The following is a 20,674-nucleotide window of genomic DNA, read 5'->3' as shown; positions in this document are numbered from 1 at the left end:
ATTTAGTATCTTTCCAATCATTCTTATATATAAAATATCGAGTTTTCCTTGTCCCTTGAAAAACGATAAGGTGGCGCCAGCGCCTTTTTCTTTTAACACCAAATTCGGTTTACTTTCATTTCAGTTGGTGCGTTTCAATTTTCAATTCTGTTCAATATAAATATCCTCCATACTACGCCCCGTCCCAAAGCTCACCGTTGTATCCTTTAAAATAACTGAGTGCCGGTTTGCACACTGAATATACTTGGTCCTGGAATTCTTGATTTTTCTTTTGGTTCCAAGGCTAAACGTCCACTTTGGACAACTTTTATGATACCTAAAGTTATACTCAACTTCTGAGCATACTCTCTACCCTTACATCCCTTCCAGGCCAAGTTGTGTTACAATACTACATAGGTTTTAAGATCGTTTAAGACTTATGGAATGGTGGTAGGCATGACTTAAATATGAAATAGAAATATTATTTTTATCACTTTATTTGTATCGTCAGTTTCTTAGTATTTTTGTAATATCATTAATAACTTTATTAAAAATGAGTACGATTGACCGTTATTACAAAAAATAAAACAGATAGTCAAAAATAAGTATATTTGTGAATAACACAGTATAATGTATTTATATATAACTCAAAATCTAAAATCAATTACGCCAAGGCGAACTTGATAAAGATCTTATGTTTATTAGACGACTGATTAACATTAACAAAGTATTTGAGGAATTATAGGTTTGATCCTGATGCATTTTATGGTCTGGAAAACAGTACCTATTAAGGTAAACTTAATTAATGTTGCATGTTTAATTAATTAAGTGGTGTAAATGGCCGCATAACACATACCTGTCATCAGTTTATAGATTACGGTAAATATACTGTGTGATATTGAAAATACAACAAGGAATCTTAACTAAACTTTGCCAAATTGTTGTCTTGAAAGTAAATACTAATAAAAATCGATCTGGATTTCCGAAGTGAAAATCGAAACGTCAAATAAACTTATTTTAAAGCAAAAGTGGCTTATTTCCAGTAAAACCAATAATTTGCATTAAGAGTTCCCAAAAAATAACTTCAGAACAATATTTTTTATTATTTCATCCATGATCAGGTTGAACAACACAGGACTCAGGGAATTATCCTATCTTATCTTATAGCCAGCTACTGTCTCAGTCAGTTCTTCTTCTACTTTTACTTTTATTGTGTTTTTTTGGTAGATATGTTCCATTGTTTTGATTATTTCTAGAGTTATCTGTCTTGTGTGCAATAAGTGCACAAAGTTCTTTAGTTTAACCCTGTCAAATGCCGTCTTTAGATCCACGACACATAAAAATTCCGGTTTGTTGTATTCTAATAATTTCTCATGCGCTTAACAGTGCTCACCATACTTATTGTGCTTCTGCTAGTGTTGTAATTATTGTATTCAGTTTATTTGAGATCACTTTGGTTGTTAATTTTAGTGTTGTATTTAATATATTAATTCCTCTGTAGTTCTACGGATCCGATTTGTCTCCCTTTTTGAAGAGAAGTATTAGGACTGTTGTTATATTATTTTTTGGATTAGTTTAGATAGTTGTTTGGTCAGTTCTGGTCCTCCGTACTTTAGAAGTTCATTCGATATTCTCCCCTTTGCTGTTGATTTTCTATTTTTTAATTTTCTAAATGCTTCCTATACCTCTCCCTCCTGAATGTTTATTTCTTCGTTTGTCGCCCCTTCTGGTATTGGTGGTTTATTATCGTCACCTTTAGCAAATAGGGATCAAAAGTAAGTCTGCCTATGTTTCCTTCTAAGTGTGTTTTGTTTTAATGAGTTTGTTCATATCTTTTCTTTCTCCTCTGATCATTCCCCATATTTCATTTGTGATTTGTAAAAGTGGTGTTTTATTTGTTTTGGAAAGGTCTGTTATTGTTCACTTTTTATTTGTCCGACTAAATTATTCGTTTCATTTCGTATTTGTTTATAGTGGTTGTATGCCTGTTGTGTTCTCTATTGTAAAAAGACGTCCTTCTTTTCTTCACATTCTGTCTTCACTTCTTCTCCAAACCATGGGATTTTATTTTTTCATATGTTAGTGTTCGTTACTTTTCTCTCTCCAAATAATTATGTTGCTGCGTTAATTATGTTATTATTGAGTTTTGCCAAGCTTTCCTCGATGTTATCGTTTTCTAATATGTCATTCTTAGCAATCTTCTCTGATATTCTTTTTTTTGTAAAAGCATTCCGTGGATTCCGCATTTAGTTCTTCGACTCCGATTTTTATTTGTGTTGGTGCCTCTTTCTTTTGTGTAAAGTATTTCATGATGATTCTTATTTTACGTAATACTAGGCTATGGTCGCTACTTACATCTGCTGAGTTCAGGCATCTTACGTTGATTATTTGTAATGGATCTCTGTTGCTTATAAACTTAATTTATCATATATATTTATCCACTGGTGTTATTTCATGCATATTTGTGTTGGTCTTTATGGTCAAAAAATGTGTTGATTATTCTAAGTTCGTTATTTGTACATCATTTGTACAAGTTTATCATCAGTTCTTCATTTTCGTTTTTAACATTCTCGTTATGTTTTCGCTTAATTTTGGGTATTACTTTGTTCCCTATTTGAGCATTAGAATCGCGCAGTATTATAATCTTTGCTCTGACTTGATTTACTTGATCTACTACTTGTAATTCGTCATAAAATGTTTTCCACGTTGTTTGAGGTTTGTTATTTTCTGGGTCGTATACTCTTGTCTTAATTAATTTTAAGACCAAATTTATTGTTTTCTCGCCCAACTCTTCGCAGGAGATCTACAATTTCTTATTCGTTTGCTGTTATAGGTATAATGTCATAAGAAATTCTTAAATTGGAGATTTTAATAGCAGTCACCGTTACTTCATCGACCCATCCTTCTACCAAAAAGTATGTAACGAAGCATTTTTAGTTATTTTTGTTTATAAATTATTTATTTTCCATTTTACAATTAAAGGTAATAAAAATAGAGTTGTAGACAATTTAATTTGCTACAAATTATGTGGAATAAAAGTTTTTGTAGGGATACTAATTTACGAGATACAGCGCGAAAACCCTTCCCCCCCTTTATTAAGATGCTACCCCACAAACTTAAACTTAAGCTTATACTTACTTAAAAATTGTCATTTATGAATCGTTTTGTTATTCGTTTCTCTTTATTTAAAATAGTTTTTGTCAAAATGGCTTTGAAATGCTTGTATTCTTTTATCTTACAAGGAATCACATTGTCCCAAATATTTATAAGATGAAGTATAAAATAATATAACGCACATTTTAAATTTTGTAAAAATTCTATATCACTTTTTATTAGATTTAGTAGAAGTCTCAGCGAAAGCTGAGCCGATTATCGCCAAATAATGTAAAATATGATATCTTCATTATATTTACTTTGAAATATGCCATTTTCCCTAAAACGTATTACATGTGGCAAAGTACAAAGATGCCGACGGCAGCAGATATTAAAATTGGGCTTAGGAATACCAAGAAAGAAACACGTCAACGAAATGGCAGAAAGCGCCTTTTCGTATTTTAAATTTAAGACTCAAATATTCTTTCACTATATGCTTGTTATTTACGTAATCATAAAGGAAATCTGGAGGTTTATTGTCAAAAGTAGTCAAATAAGGTTTTTAATTTTGTCGATGAGTTACTTTGAAATATCAGCTTAACAAAACAAGTCGTTAATGTTCTCATTGAGTTTATATTTAACCATAATTAGGATTTTAGTTTTGTCAATTATTGACTTTAAATTATCAGCTTAACAAAACAAGTCCTTAATGTTTCCATTAAGTTTATATTCCACTATTATAATTTTGTAGCATTTAACGTTACACTTGTTTTTGTTGAAAAAAACACTTCCACAAAAACTTCTCGTAAATCATTAGTTCTCATTTAGTATATTTCAGTTAATTTTAACGTTTAAGTTCATTTTTTATCGCATATAATAATTCACCAACATTTACCATCAAAACAGACCTCATGAATAGGCACTAGAAATTTCTTCTTGTTCTTCTTTTTCTTTTTATGTATTCATGACTCTGTCTGTTTCTCAATGTGCCTCCAGTAACTCGTCTTCCTATTGGGTAATCGTCTCTTGCCGTTTTTACTACCCGATTTGTTGTCATTCGGTTTATATGATCGTTCCATTCTACCGTTTTATTTCTTAACCAGTTCTTGATGTTTTCCACCTTGCATCTACGTCGTATATCTGTACTTCTAGCTCTGGCTCATAGTGTTTTACCATCAATTTTTTGTGTGTTTTCATTTCTGCAGTTTACAACATCCTTTTTGTTCTCTCTGTATCAGGTCGTATTTCTGCCGCGTATTTCAATATTGGTCTGATGACTGTTTTGTTAATTATGCCTTGCATTTCTTTCCCGATATTTTTATTTCTCCATATTGTTTCATTTAGGCCACCTGCAGCTCTGTTTGCTCTATTCACTTAATCTTCCACCACTGTTTCGAGCTTTCCGTAGCTAGATAATGTGATATCTAGATATTTAAACTGCGTCACATGTTCTACTCGTATTTTCTGACCTTCCAGCCCCAATTTACATCTTAGTAATTTGCTGTTGTAACTATGCATTTTGTTTGTTTTTTTTTGGAAATTAACATGTTAAATTTTCTGGCGGCTATATTAAATTGGTGCAGTATACGTTGTAAATTATCTTCACTTTGAGGGAGTAGTATTGCGTCGTCTGTATGCAGATTATTTTAAGTAGGTTTTCTTTTATTTGGTATCCTTGTGTAGTTCTTACTTTTTTTTTAATATTTCATCCATAATCAAGTTAACCAATAGAGAACATTTGACCAGGTCAAATGCCTTCTTAAGATCCACGAACCATAAATATGCCGGTTTTTTGTATTCTAATGATTTCTCTTGCACTTACCTCGTTATATATAACGTCGGAGCATGACCTTTCCGACCTAAAACCTTGTTATTCTTCTGCTAGAGTTATAATTTCATTTAGTTTATTTATTATCACTTGGTTGGTTGTTAGTTTTAGTGTTGTGTTTAATAAATTAATTCCTCTGTAATTTTTCGAGTCCGATTTGTCTTCCTTTTTCAAGAGACGTATTAGGATGCTTGATCCCCATTCTTGAGAAATTCTGTTTTTTTCTATTATTTTTTAAATTAGTTTTAATAGCTATTATTTTTTGGATTAGTAGTTGTTTGGTTAGATCTGGTCCTCCGTACTTTGGAAGTTGTTCTCTAGTTGTAATTTGTCATAAAACATTTTCCTTGTTGTTTAAGGCTTGTTATTTTCTTGGCCGTATAGTCCGATATTATTTAGGTCTTTCTTCTTCATTCTTATTTTTGCTGTTACAATCCTTTCTGATATGTATTGACACTCTTTAATGTGATTTTGGTACCTTTGGTGCATTAGTAAGGCTACACCTTTTTTGACCCTGTTTTCTTTTGCTATTCCACTGTAGATTAGCATGTATTTACCTAATTTTAATTATCCTTTTCCGTTCTTTTTTGTTTCCTGCAGAGCGCAAATGTCTATTTGTTTCTCTTTCACCACTTGGATGATTTCTTAATCTCTTGAGTTGAGCGATCTGATGTTTCATGTAGTAATTTTCACTTGGGTTTTGGATATTTTTCGCTTGTCCTTATTACTTGCCGCGGTCGTCTTCATAGTATCAGTCCTGTTCCAAGGCTGCACATTATTTATTTGAGCAATATTCGTTTTTCGATTGCCAGGTTGCTAACCTTGCCAATCACCCTCCACATTTTAACTGGGCTTGGGACCGGCTGTGGTAATCGCAGAGCTACTCAATCCACCCCGCAATTATCGAGGCAGTGTTGCACCAGAAATTTTAAGGGCAAAACTACAAATTACAATTAAAAAGAGTAAACCTGGATAAACGACCGGAGTAGAGGAAATACAAATTAAAATCCTAAAACTGCTTAAATTTCACTCAATTCTAACTGAAGCTCCTTAGCATCGGTTCTCATTTCGTTTATCTACCTCTTACTTGGTCTTTCTACTGGCCGACGTCCCACGTATATAGTTCCAATAAGCGTTCTTCTAGGTTTTCTGTTATTATCTATTCTTATAAGGTGACTAGCTTAGTGCAATATTTGTATTTTTAAATAATTTGCTACAGGAGGTTTTTTTGTAATATTGATAACTCGTAGTTGAACCTTATTCTAATATGCCATTGTCACAGATAGGTCTCAATATCCTTTTCAATATCTTTTTTCCAAAAGCATTAATATGACTTACTGTTTTTTTGCCATGATTCATGTTTCTGCGCCATATGCTGCTATTGATCGCATGATGGATTTATATAATTATGAAATTTACTTCCCTATGGATATTTTTGGATCCAAATATTTGCGATAGAGAGAAATATGCTTTGTTAGCAAACATAAGACCTTTCCGTAGTTTCTCCTTCTCGATGGCGTCCTCAAGTATCTGTACACCCAGATATGTGAGCTGTTTTACAACTTTAATATTTACGTCCGTCTATTGTCAACTTTTGCAGGTTTCTTTGTTTCCTTGCTTGTATTGGGGCTTTAGTTTTATCTACTTTACGGTTATCCCTATTTCTTTCACAATTTCTTCAAGCTCCGCATAAAGTTCTGTGATGTCTCTTACGGTTCGGCCTATCAAGTTTACATAGTCTGCGTATATTACAATATGTTTAGACCTATTAAACAATATATTTTTTGGGTTTAAAGACATTTTTCTTTTAACATATTCCATACATGTATTTTACATCGCAGTCAGCCCATTTCTCTATTTTAGCCCATTAGTTATCTGTAACTGATTTGTCAATTGCTTTTGGAATCGTTCTTGAGCTTCTGTGTGAGTCATCGTGGCTTGAACTAATTTTACCAATTTTCTTGTTATACCAAATTCTCGCATAATTAAGTATATTTTATCTTTGTTTATGTTGTCACAGGCTTGTTGACAATCTAAAAATATTTAGTAGATATATGTATCGTGCTCCCAAACTTTAGCTAATATTTGTTTTACCTTGAAAAGCTGGTCAATAGTAAACCGCCCTGGTCTGAATCCGGCCTAGTATTCTCATATAATTTGCTCTGTGAAGTGACTCAATCTCATGTTCATAATTCACACAAACATCTTAGAGCTCATACAAAGTAAGGATAAGAATATGTTTTTTAGCGGAGTTTGTCTTCCTTCTAGTGGTTTGGGCATATAATTGCTTTTTTTTAGTCTCCTGTAATTTCTGTGTTCAATACGTCTGTAATTAGTTTATGAAATATATCCATCAGTATATGTCCCCCAATTTTAAGAATTTTAGGTGGTATATGTTGTCAATACCTGGGGCTTTACTATTCTTTAGTGCTTTAATGGCATCCGTTATTTCCTGTCTTGTGTGTGGTTATGTTAATTAGTTACGCTGGTTCTGATCTTCCATTATTTTAAAATTCTCTACCGCATGGGCTGTATTTGCTTGTATTTTCTTTGTCAGTAGACCCTCAAAATAGTTTTTCCAGTCTGCTTTTATTGCTGCATCGTCACCGATAATTTGTCCTTTACTATTGATAAACGGATAGTGCGTGGTTTATATCTCTCTCTGAGTTATTTTAGGAATTTAAATGCTCCTCTAGTGTCATCCTAGTTGAAATCTTTCTCCATTTTTAGTATTGGTTCCTGTTCATATATGCTTTCTTTTTTCTGTATATTTTGTCTGCATTTCTTCGTTCTTCTTCAAATTTTTCGTGCCTTCTGCATATTGTTCGATATCTGCAGTTTTCTTGGAGCTTCTTCATGGTCTTCTTTAACTGATAAGATAGCTTGCTCGTCAGCGAAAGCGCCTATAATATCTTCTTTAAAACCTGGAATTACATTAGTGTATGATAGGAAAGAGTAGCGGTCTCAGTACACTACGTTTTATTGCTTTCAGTCCATATATAGGCCTCCTTCTTCTTGACTCTAAAGAATCTGTTTAAAATGCAAGATTCCAATAATTTAGAATATTATTTTGGTAGTACCTTCTCCTTTTAGTTCGTGAATAAGGCCCTTCTGGTCAGATTCTATCGAAAGCTTAAGAAGCATTTAGAAAGACAGCTGAACAATTTTTTCCTTCCAGTGCTCTTTCCATTAAATTATTGATTCTATATGTAGTTGAATGACTTTTTCTAAAGTCAAACTAATGATGTGGTATGAGGTTTTTTTTGTCTAATATTAGTTTTAATCTTATTAACAACAGTTTTGATAGTATAGGCAACAGAGATATAAGTCTGTATGATGAAACTGCGTTTTTCGATTTACCTGGCTTTGCTATTTGACCTCTGCAAGAAAACTGCAAATCTCAGTAAATAAAATTAATCACTGGATAAAAAAAAATGGATAATTAACATTATTTGTACATAGTCAGTGCATGTCACATTTGGATAAGAGACTGCATTGAAACGTTCACATTAAAAAGATGAGATAACTTTACATACAATTTAGAAAGATGAACTTTAGAAAGGATACTTGGAAGAAATTTGAAACTATTCGTTGTTAACAAACTACTTATTTACAAACAAATACTAAGACCAGTATGGACATTATGATGCGCATATCTGAAGATGCGGGGATAAAAACAACATTGAAGTTATACAGAGGTTTAAGAATAGGGTACTAAGAGGCAGCGTTGATGGAGACATTGGAAAAAATAATTGCCAAATGTGCCAACAGACATGAACTACGTATACTTTAACATGTGAATATCGAGGCTATCCAACACCTCGAAAATACAGATATAAAAAGAAGGCTCAAGAGGACAAAACCTTTTGAGTTAGTGAAGTCAAAACAGTAAGTGTAATAGCAAAGTATTGTGTAAGCTTAATATACCTATGTAAAGTGCAAATATTACAGTAAGTAAGTTAGTACCTATAGAAACGTTACTGAATAAAACTGCAGTTCTTAAAATGGCAACTGCGACAATTGGAGTGAGAGTAGAACTTCTCATTAATTTTCTTGATCAGATTGTGTTACAAAGCACCCTCAACTTGTTGATATAAATAAAAGTAAACAAAATTCCATGGTTATTAAGGTAACCCATGTTGAGCTTATTTTTTAAGCCCCGGATATTGTACTCTATAATTATTTTTATTAATTTCTTCTTACACTGCACGTCTAACCAAAATATTTACGTGTATACTTACAATTTGTGTATTTATACTGTATATAATTTTATATTACATAATTACTTGATGATAACTTACTCGTTTTCGAAGAAGACTAACTTCCAACGACGACTTGGTACAATCTTCGCAATAATATTTGGAAAGTCGATTCCTTAAAGGTCGTAGGTCATATCCTTCGAGACCGGAACATTTGTCACATATATTGCACGTACAAGTTTCGCACTTAAATCTAGCACGTTGGATTAAACACTTAGAGCAACTCATTTAGATGCAATTTGCTTAAATTGGGTTGTTAAACACGTTAAAAAGTAAAGTTTCAAATTCACGAAAATAATTACTTCTATTCTTAACAGCTGGGTAGTTCTACATAATGGTCAATAGAACAGATACATGTTCTTTACGTAAAAAAGATTTATCTAATATTATCTTGATAATTAAAGCGTGAACCGAAACAATTATTTTGTTGTTCACAGCATCGAAATGCCTCTATTTAGTTCCTTAACACTTACAGTTGATAGTATTGTTTTTATACTATTTCTAAGGCAAAAAACGGGCACATAGTTTTTTTTTCTGATTGATCTCTAAAAATCATACGAACAAGCTGAATTTTACAGAGAATATTAATTTTGAAAAACCCCCCTTGTAGGGGGGTGAAAACGCAAAAAAATTAAATTACCAAAAATCTGTATGCCGTAGAAAAAAATGTTTCAAATAAAAAATGTAGCTGAGATAATTTTAAACAAAAATGTTTATGTAGAATAAACCGTTCTTTTAAAAAAAACGCTTGAAGTGACCGTTGATTTTGAATGTCAGTTACGCGGACGAAATCAATGTTAAATAAAATTTTTATCAGCTCGACGGTAAAAATTCAATATCTTTTCATCAAAGTGTCCTATCGACAAAAATCAAGATGCGTTTTAAAGGTAAAAAGTGCAGCTTTTGTATGCAGTGTTTGTATTTTGTCAACAATAAACTCAGATTTTATAAAGATGTTAAATAAATAAATGTGGCGCGATTTTTGTCATTTTTTACGACTCTCGTGAAATCAGTAATATTGATCACTTTCATTGACCAGTTGTAGCAAAGTTTCCATTTTTAGAGATTAATCTTTAAAACCTATGACACAAAATTTCTATTTTAAGTTGTGGCCACAAAAATGAGGCGTTTGAAACATGAATAAAAAACGCAGAATTTAATGTTTTACCTTACAAACGATCGCCCGTCCTTAGTAATGCATCCAAGAAGACATATTTAGATGTAGATTATAGGAGAAGTTTGGTTCTTTTGAAAAACGTACTAGAGTAATTTAAATAAAAAGTTTTAAATGTTTTAGATCGTTTGTTAAGTAAAAGTTTAAATTCAGCGTTTTTAAAGCGGATTTCAAATGCCTCACATTTGTTGCCAAAACTAAAATTTCATGCAATAGGTTTTAAAGGTTAGGCTCTAGTAATCGAAACTTTATAGTGCCCAGTCAATGAAAGGCATAGATTGTATTGATCTCATGAGAATTATAAAAAAAAAACGGGTGTGGCAGTCCAGTGGGACTGCCGGTAGAAGTTACACTTCTATACACGCATTCGCCGTTACAAATTTATTTGGGAGTCAATCTGCACAATCATTACATATGTAATGCTATAGGTAAGACATAGCAGAAAGAGAAACAGAATTAATAACAACTTACTAACAATTAATAAACAACATTTGACCTGTTATAGGAGTATAGTAAATGAAGGATTGAATCAATATTTTAATGAAAATGTATATTTTTATTTTCATATATGTATGAAAGGAGTTGAATGCAAAAATAAAATTTTTTACACATACCCTGCAGTAAAATTCATTGTTTATTTTGTTATTAATATAAAAATACAATACAATACACTGCAACATAATTCAATATAATAACACAATACAAATTAAAATGCAATATTCATAAGTATTTAAAAATGACAATAATATACATAACTTTTCTACTTAGGTACGCATATGTTTCATTTACCATGTAATAATATTAATAAAAAAGTCCTCCCCGACTGGGAATCGAACCCCGGTCTCCCGCGTGACAGGCGGGGATACTGACTAATATACTACCGAGGACATGACACAAGCGTATTTCAAAAGTGACAGTTCTGGGTAATACAGTGATTTATTGAGATTATTATTTTGAAATACAAAAGACTAATATAATTATGAACATTTAATAAATAATACAAAACATATCACATAAATAATAATATTAATAAATATTTTATTATATATATAATATTATATGTATATTTACATATATATATATATATATATATATATATATATATATATATATATACAAAAGGAACATTTTTATATTCAAGAGAGGAAGAGAGAGAAAATATATCTTCTGCCTCTCTCTTACTCATTATCTTACATATGTAATGATTTCACAGATTCACTCCCATACAAATTTCCAACGTGGAGCGCGCGTATAGAAGTATAACTTCAAAATCACGCCACGTTTATTTGTTTAACACCTTTATAAAATCTGAGTTTATTTGCGACAAAATACAAAAAATGCATACAAAAGAAGCCAAAGTCTTTACCTTTAAAACACATCTTGATTTTTGTCGATAAGACACTTTGATCAAAAGATATCCAATTTTTACCGTCGAGCTGATAAAATTTTTATTGAACATTGATTTCACTCGCGTAACTGACGGTCAAAATCGATGCTCGCTTCAAGCGTTTTTTATAAGAGAACGGTCCATTTTACACAAAAAGTGCTAATAGACATTTTTATTTAAAATTATCTCGCTACTAGCTACATTTTTTATTTAAAACATTTTTTTCTACGGCGTACAGATTCTTAATACATCGATTTTTTAGCGTTTTTACCCCCTATTAAGAGGGGTTTTAGGAAGAAGCCCGATCGTAAAAGTGGTACTTTTTTGCATCTTTTTAGAAATCCCAAAATTAATATTCTTGGCTAAACTCAGCTTGTTCGTATGATTTTTAGGGGTTGAGTGGCATTTTCGTTTCTGACTACTGGAGTTTATACATAACAACACTTAATTATTTCAATATACTGCAGCCGTAGCTTAGTGGCTATGTTACTGTCTTAACAAGCTGGAGAGTCCGGGTTCGAATCCCGACAGCGACAAAATTTTCAATTTCTAATATAACTGAGCTGCCACCGTTTTTCGGAGGGCACGTCAAGCCGTCGGTCCCGGCTACGAAAGTAGTCGTTAAGTCATGTTAGGGGCGCTTGCGCGACCTGAAAACCCTACCACTAGACCTTAGCCAGAAGGTTACACGAACTTTACTTTACTTATTTCAATATTAGTAATGGGTAGGCCATGGCTGTCAAAGATTTGATAGTTATTACGTTAATTATTTATATGTATCGTTCTGACAATTTTTTGCCAGTTTATAATTCGTGGTAAATAATGGCAAATGTAGGATTTACTTATAATGATTTTTTAAATCTTATTATTATTTACGGCGAGTAATAGAATTGTTAAAAGGCCTTGCCGTGTTTTTGTAGAAAGAAAGATACAACATGGAACAACTGGTGATTGTAAGATTTCTTAAAATCTGCCGTCAGTTTGGTCAATTTAGGACAAAAATTAATAACAAATAAACCACTACTGCACAATGACATAAACGAAATTATTGATTAGAGATTAGAGAGATTAGTGATATTAGAATAGCCTCCATTAGAGATTGTGAGGGATATCTTACTTTGTCGGCAAGAACAATTCATCGAATTAAAGAAAAAACACAAATAAGAATCATTTTCATATCATTTGGTGCAACACTTACAATTATGTAATCTTCTTCCAAGGATACAATTCTGTGAATGTTATTAGTGAAGACCCACGAGGATGAAAACTTTATAAAAAATTTATATGGACTAATGAAGCAAACTTTAGAAAAAATGGATTATCTAATCAACATAATTCTCATTTTTGGTCTAATGAAAATTCACATGTAAAAGTTATGCAATATTTATTTAGTTAATTAGTAATAAAATTTTATGATGAAAGATATTGCCACTTTTTAGAAGCAGCCATACTACCGGCGTTACATACTTCAAGAAATGGAAAAGCGGCTTCAGCTTGGTATCAGCATGATGGAGCAGGTAACCATAACTTTGGACCCGTTGCTCAGCATCTTTATGCTGTGTTTGATGATAGATAGATTGCCAATCAAGGCCCGTTTCGTTAGCCAACTCGCTTTTCTGACTTAGCTCCTTTAGATTTGGGTATTTGAGGTTACATTAAAAATCAGGTATTTACGAAACCTGTTACGAAAAATAAAGATATGATGCAGAGAATCTTACTTGCTTTTAAATCTTTAACACCCGACCATATTTCCAGGATTACAATATATGACTTAATTAAAAGGATTTATAAATATTTAGAAGTTGATGGTGCTAATTGTGAATACTTATAAAATCTTTTTTGTTAATATTACATTTAGTTATAGTCTACAAGCTCATGGGAGATTTTTAATGGGTCATGTAACTAATAAACAGTCGTAGTAGCATAAATCATATATAAAACAATACTACAATATGTAATAAAAACTTTAGAAACTATGCCGTCAATTCTTATCGGTACATGTAAGTCACAGATAAACTTACCAAAGGGAGTAAGTTTTTTTTGGTCAAACATTTTTTTACGGAATTTATAACTTTGACAGGTAATACAAAAATAATGACCGGCAACCTAATGCTGTACAAAAATATTGGTACCAGGAGCAAGGAAAATTTTTTATTTTTGGAAATTTTTTTTCCCATTTTCGGTCACCTGACACAGTACGGCATTCATACACAAAATTTAGAATTAGGTATATAGATTCATTAGCTGGGACAATTGTAGAAGTAATTATTACATATTGTAGTATTGATTTATATGTGATTCATGCTGGGTCAAATGACCCATCAAAGTGTTCCATAACCTTGTAGTTTATTATTTTAGTTTGTAAGTTATCTTATTACATTAATACAAAATACCTAGTTAACGTGTTTAATGATATTAACAAATAATAATTTTTTCATAACATTGGTTACTTCTCAAAATTAATAACTTATGGAGAAATCATACAGTATGACCTTAAATATTGGAAATCAACACTTACCTTTACTAATGATGAAATAATTAAGCGTTATTACATATAAACTTGAAAATGAAATATCTATAAAATAGTTGGATTTAGGTAGGTATCAATACCAAACAAATTTGCTTAAAACATTCAGCAGAAAATGTTATAATTGATTTAACCTATGCATGTTGGCGGTTAAGTTTAAATCACTCTGTAGGAAATACCAATGAGTTGAATACATGGAGTTAATGGGCAATCGCCTGTTGTTTATTGGTTATAATTTTATGTCCTTGGCATTATTTATAATAAAAATATCGTTATTTAATATGGATTAGGATTTTTCAAAAAAATTTGAAAAAAATCGAAATATATCGAAAATTCTAGAATATATATATATATATATATATATATATATATATATATATATATATATATATATATATATATATATATAAAGAGAAATCAAACGATTTCTACTTAGCGAAACCGAATTCAAATCTTAACCACTGTGTTTCCTAAAATTTGCGAAACAAACAGCTGGATGAATTACTCGGCAAGGGAATCTAAAATTGCATTCCACAAGCCGTTCATCCTAGTCAAAATTCGTAGTGAATTCAGTCATTCTGTGATATATATATATATATATATATATATATATATATATATATATATCTTCTTCTTTAAGTGATGTCTCCCGGTCGGAAGTTGGATATCATCAACAATATCTTGACTCTATCTACTGCTGCTCTGAAGAGTTCTATAGAACTGCGTATATATACATATATATATATATATATATATATATATATATATACGTAAATATGTAAATTTAATTTATAAGAGAATTGGTACAATATAAAATATATCGAGACATCAGTGTCAATGGTAATAACCAGTCTGCTGAAAACTTGAAAGCTGAATATAATTCAAAGACTGGATACAAGGTGCAAATAAAGTTAGGCTATGAAATAACAAAAACAATCACGGCAACAAAAAGCCATAAGCAGAGATATGGTCTAATCTACACTTTTTAACATGAATGTAAATCAGGCTTTGAAAAAGGTGGTATAGAAAATGCGGAACAATGGGCTATTCAATACAAAAGAATTTATTACATTCACTTTTTTTCGCAGATCTATTGGAATATAGATTTCAATTACAAAAAGTTGCAAAACAGAACCCTGTAGTAGTCCGGGCATGTACAAAGACAGAGATAAATGCTATGATAGATATGGACCTCAAAGAAGATGACTGGGAGAAGAACGTGGTGTGCAGGAGGAAAACCGCAAACTCATAATGGTAAAAAGCCGAAGAAAAAGAAAAAAATAGAAAGTAAAATCAAGGCATATGAAACTGGTATGGAATGTTGAATGTGGAGACTACATTCAGGAAAGCAGTTGAAGGTACACTCTACATAAACTATGAAAACGTTAGTTCAATGTCTATACACTGTAAGTAAAAGAAGCCAGAAGAATAAAAAACAAAAATTTAATTATATAAAACAATTGCCAGAGTAGTATTAGAAAAAGTAAATATTTGACAATAAAAAAATACAATGCAGAACTAAAACTTAGGAAAACAAATTTCTAGGCAGAACTAAAGGTTGCAAATATATATTACGTAATGAAGAAATAATAAGAAACGAGCACAATGTCAAAAACTACGTCGAAGAAAATATACGAAATTATAAAAACCAAACATTATAAAAAAAATAAGGAAAAATGTAAAGAGATAGAAGATCTTCAGAACAAATAGGACCTATTCAACCTACATTAAAAGATTAAAGAAATGGCAGGGCTGCAAAAAAGAAACCACAACACAACTCTTTTAGATAAAAATGGAAATATTATGATAACGACTGACAAAAAGCTACAACGATAAAAAGAATATATGGAAGAGCTCTTCGATGACGAAAGAGAAAACCTACAAGACATATCTTTAGAAGACAGAAAAACAAGTAGAGAAATTACAAAGGAAGAAATATTGTATGCACTAAAGAACACCAGAAACGGAAAAAGCCCGGGGCCAGATCAACTGCCTATTGATATCCTTAAAATAATAGAAAATTGGAACATGGATGCCCTCCTACAGCTCTTTAATGAAATTTATCAGTCGGGTAACATACGCAATGAACGGTTGACGTCAACATTTATTTGTCTCCCAAAAAAGAAAAATGCTAGAGAATGCACCGACCACCGCACCATAAGCCTGATGTCTCACTCACTTAAAATATTTTTAAAGATCATCCATACACCCGCTACCCGTGAAGCTCTCTTTATATTCAACGTACTAATCCAGAGATGCTTGGATGTCAACCAAAATATGTACGTCTGTTTCATAAATTACAACAATGCTTTCGATAAAGTTCGCTACAAAGAGCTAGTGGACGTCCTTAAAGCAAAACAATTGCAATACAATGACCTTCGAATTATAACAAATCTATATTATAAACAGCAGCCACACATACGCATTAATGAACACACATCAGAAGAGTTCAAAATTAAAAGAGGAGTGCGACAGGGTGTGTATTGTCACCACTACTATTCAATACAACTCTAAAGAAAATACGAAAAGAGCTCTTAAGGAAGAAACAGCAAGAATAAAGGTCAATCATGAATTAACAACATTAGATATGCAGACGATACTATCATAATAGCATACAACCTCCAAGACCTCCAAAAGCTAGTGAACAAGATAGTTGAGTATGGAGAAGAATATGGATTATCAATAAACATTAAGAAAACTAAATTTATGAGGATATCAAAAATCCAAAATAATGATGGAAGACTGACAATTACCAGTAAAACTTTAGAACAAGTTAAAAACTACAACTATTTGGGCACAACAATTAATCACACAAACGATTACTCAAAAGAAATTAAAGTTTGAATAGAGAAAGCACGAATAAACTTCAATAAAATGAGAAAGGCACTTTTTGCAAGAGATCTGAAATTAGTCTTGAGAGTTAGGCTGGTAATGTATTATATTTTCTCGGCTGTGCTTTACGGGATAAAAGTATGGACACTTAACGTGTCTACTACTGAAAAGTGGGAAGTATTTGAACTGTGGGTGTATAGAAGAATCCTGAAGATATCATGAACTAAACATGTAACAACCAATGAAGACATGGGAAGAGTCAACAAAAGAATGGGACGATTGGAAACCACCAAGACACGAAAGCTGCAATACCTGGGGCACGATATGCATAATAAAAGATACAACATATTTCAATTAATTATACAAGGGAAAATCTAGGGCAAGAGAGGTGTAGGAAGGACAAGAATCTCATGATTGCGTAACTTGAGAGAATGGTACGAACCCACGGCGCGGAGATGGCATGTAAAGAAAATAAAGAAAATGCGATGCCAAAGAATACCAAGAACAGCTTTATAGTAAAAGTGGTCGAAGAAGAATAAGAAGACCCAGACAAAATGAAAAGATTATTTGTAAACCTCTAGGCTACACCTTAAAAGTGGAGAATAAGATATAACAAAACACAAATCAAAAATTGTTTACAATCGATAGTTCAGTTTTCAAACAAAAATTGGGCTAACATCTTCCTAATGCACCGATATTTCAAAGATAAAAGAAGGGACATATTTATATTACTGTTAATATTCATAGACTTTTGGTTAGGGCTGCAGGTTAATTGATACGAAAATAAAATATTCAGAAGAAAAAATTAATAAAAATGTCAACATTTTGAGTTGTTTTTCTTAGAAAATTAGAGACATTTATAGAAAAATAAATTATATAGTAATGACCTTACAAAAACGAAAATAAATTAATAAATAAAAACAAATGTAAATAAATAACTACACTGACGGTACGAGCTAACAACTACAACCGGCAAACCAACACTTATTGAATATTCTTCTTCAACTCTCCAACACTATTATTCATTCTGTGCAGATAAATCATATCTACTTCGTATGATAATCAAATTTAATTTGGCGCTTATCACTTCATGCTTCGGAATTGCGGTTTGTTTTTTGTAATGATAATGAACCGGATGGTAGTATTTATAATACAAGTAGGTACTTTATTAATTCCCATCCTTTCCAGGATCCACACCCGGTAAAGTAAATAATTGAAAGCTGAAAATGTATAATCATTTTTACCAAGTAATCTCAAATCATATTAGTTTTCATTTCATATTATTTAGAATGTACATGTTTACTCGTAAATTAGCAATTATAATTTTATTTTGGGTCTGCTACTATAAATAAATACAAATTTCGTCAAAATAAACTCTGCCTGGAATGATATATAAACGAACATGAAGCATATAAAAAAACGAGACTGAGCGATAAGTACAGTCGAAATATACATCAATAGTCATGAAACAAACAGACAACAAAAAGAGAAAAACTAAAGAAGCAGCACTCATCTTACATAATGAAGAAAAAGATGTAGCAAATCCATCAACAAAATGTAACAGGCTCTGGTTACCAATACTAAAAGATGATATCAGCAACAAGTGTATATCAATATTATTCAATTAATACAAGATCACAGACAAATATTCTACAATTATTCATAATACATAAACATATAATATATAACACAGTCATAATGTATGAACACTCAAAAAATTATAATTTAATAACATCCATATGGTGCAAATACCATCCTCAGAATTTTCAACTAAAAACTGGTTATTTATAGTTTATTTCACGAAAAATGGTTGAGTGCTTAATGATTGCAATAAAACCCGACCGCAAGTACCACAGCTTAGTCAACATTAGTTGAGCAGGTGAGTATTCAGGTAAAATTGAAGCTACTGTAGAGTGTCGTTATCTTGTTTGTATAATAAATTCCTAGTAATATAAAAACGATTAAAAAATCGTATAAAATTATAAAAACGATTAGAATACATTTTATTTCATTAAGTTGTAAACATTTTAACAGTGAGTTTCACTATCAATGTTTGATCTTTTAATGAAGTATTTCCTGGAATAATTATACAGGCTCCCTCTATTCCATATAATTTGTCAAAGTATATAAAACCGATGAGAAATTTTTAAATATACATTTTGTTTCATTTAGTTGAAAGTGTTACAAGTTTTACCAGTGTTATACCTATTTATACCTATAAAACAGCATTATGTGGCGTCCGTGGAAAAACATTGATGGTGCTTCTTCCAGTGTTACAGCAAAGAAAAAGTATCTATCTGCTAACGCTAGAGAAATCGTAAAAACAATATATAGTTCTTTACTTACAAGAGGACTTACTGCTAATTCTGCTGCCAGTGAAATATCTGATTTAACGAAAATACCTCTAACCACAGTGAAAAGAATTACATCAAATCCCATTAAGTCAAGAAGTACGCGTAAGGATGCCGGTTCTACCAAATGTATTGACGAAAGTGATAAGGACTTAATAAGACGAAAAATTTACACAATGTACGAAGAGCAACGGATACCTACATTAGATGCCTTAAAACAACGGCTTACTAATGATGATACACAAATAAACTGTAGCCGCATTAGTCTTTAGAGGATTTTGTCTAAAATGGGCTTCAGATATCGTACAATTGACAAAAGGCAAGTGCTTATGGAGTCCCATCGTTTACAAAAGTGGCGTACTGAATATATAACTTCCATATAAGAAAGTACCGTACAGAAGCTCGACCAATAATTTATCTGGACGAGACATGGTTTGACACTCCTGAAACACCATCCAAAGGATGGTCCGATTCTTCCAACAGGTGTCAAACAAAAGCTCCATCAAACAAAGAGAAAAGAATAACAATTTTACATGCAGGATCAGAAAATGGTTGAGTCTGAAATGCCTTTGGCTTTCTGCAAAGAACATTAAAGACTCCTGCGTGGACTACCATGAGGATACAACGGCAGAGCTTTTTGAGCAATGGTTAAAGAATTGTCTTATATCTAACCTTACTCAAAATAGTGTGATAGTAATGGACAATGCAAGTTACCACAGTCGTCAATTACATAAGTCTCCAAGTGCAAATTACACGAAAATTGAAATTCAAAACTACCTGTTAGAAAACGATATATATTTTAAAGAAAGTTATTTAAAAAATGAACTGGTAAAAGTGTTAAAATCATTTTCTATTAAAAAAGTATATGTTTGTGACACATTGGTCGAGGACATGGGACATACAGTGTTACGGCTTCCGCCCTACTATTGTTTATTAAATCCCATAGAGCATATGTGGCACCAACTAAAGTCAAATGTTAGGTCACAAAATGTTTCTCCGACTTTAAGTGGTAGTGTAGTCGAATTAATAAGGAAATGTGTTAATGATATCTCCCCAGAAAGTTGGAAAAATTCAGTACGCCATGTAATTAACGTAGAAAATTCATATGTTACTTTGAATCACATAATTAAACCAATTGTTATTAATCTTGAAGAGGATAGCGACAGCGAAACAGAATTAGGTATTTAGTAATTCATAAATATATTTTGGTTATTTTGGGTATTTTTTTTTGTAAATATTAACTT

At 31.7% G+C, this 20,674-nt stretch overlaps 1 protein-coding gene across 8 annotated transcripts in view; it reads right to left on the bottom strand.

Moving 5' to 3' along the window:
- Window positions 1-18,119, bottom strand: part of CngA (Cyclic nucleotide-gated ion channel subunit A) — a 277,163-nt gene extending 259,044 nt beyond the window's left edge. The window contains exons 1-2 of one of the 8 annotated variants that reach the window (XM_072529249.1): window positions 18,028-18,119; window positions 9,202-9,660 (exon numbers count right to left, since the gene is read on the bottom strand). In XM_072529249.1, coding sequence (XP_072385350.1) covers window positions 9,202-9,387 — 186 coding nt within the window. In that variant the 5' untranslated portion in view covers window positions 9,388-9,660; window positions 18,028-18,119. Of the gene's footprint in view, window positions 1-9,201; window positions 9,661-17,966 lie in introns of all 8 variants that reach the window. The other 7 variants (XM_072529253.1, XM_072529254.1, XM_072529257.1 and 4 more) reach the window with 7 other exon arrangements.
- Window positions 18,120-20,674: the final 2,555 nt, after the last annotated feature.

This window comes from Diabrotica undecimpunctata, chromosome 4 (assembly GCF_040954645.1).
Source record: "Diabrotica undecimpunctata isolate CICGRU chromosome 4, icDiaUnde3, whole genome shotgun sequence".
NCBI classification, from domain to species: domain Eukaryota; kingdom Metazoa; phylum Arthropoda; class Insecta; order Coleoptera; family Chrysomelidae; genus Diabrotica; species Diabrotica undecimpunctata.
Note: the sequence above shows the minus strand (reverse complement) of the source record. Positions and strands in the feature narration are given on the sequence as shown.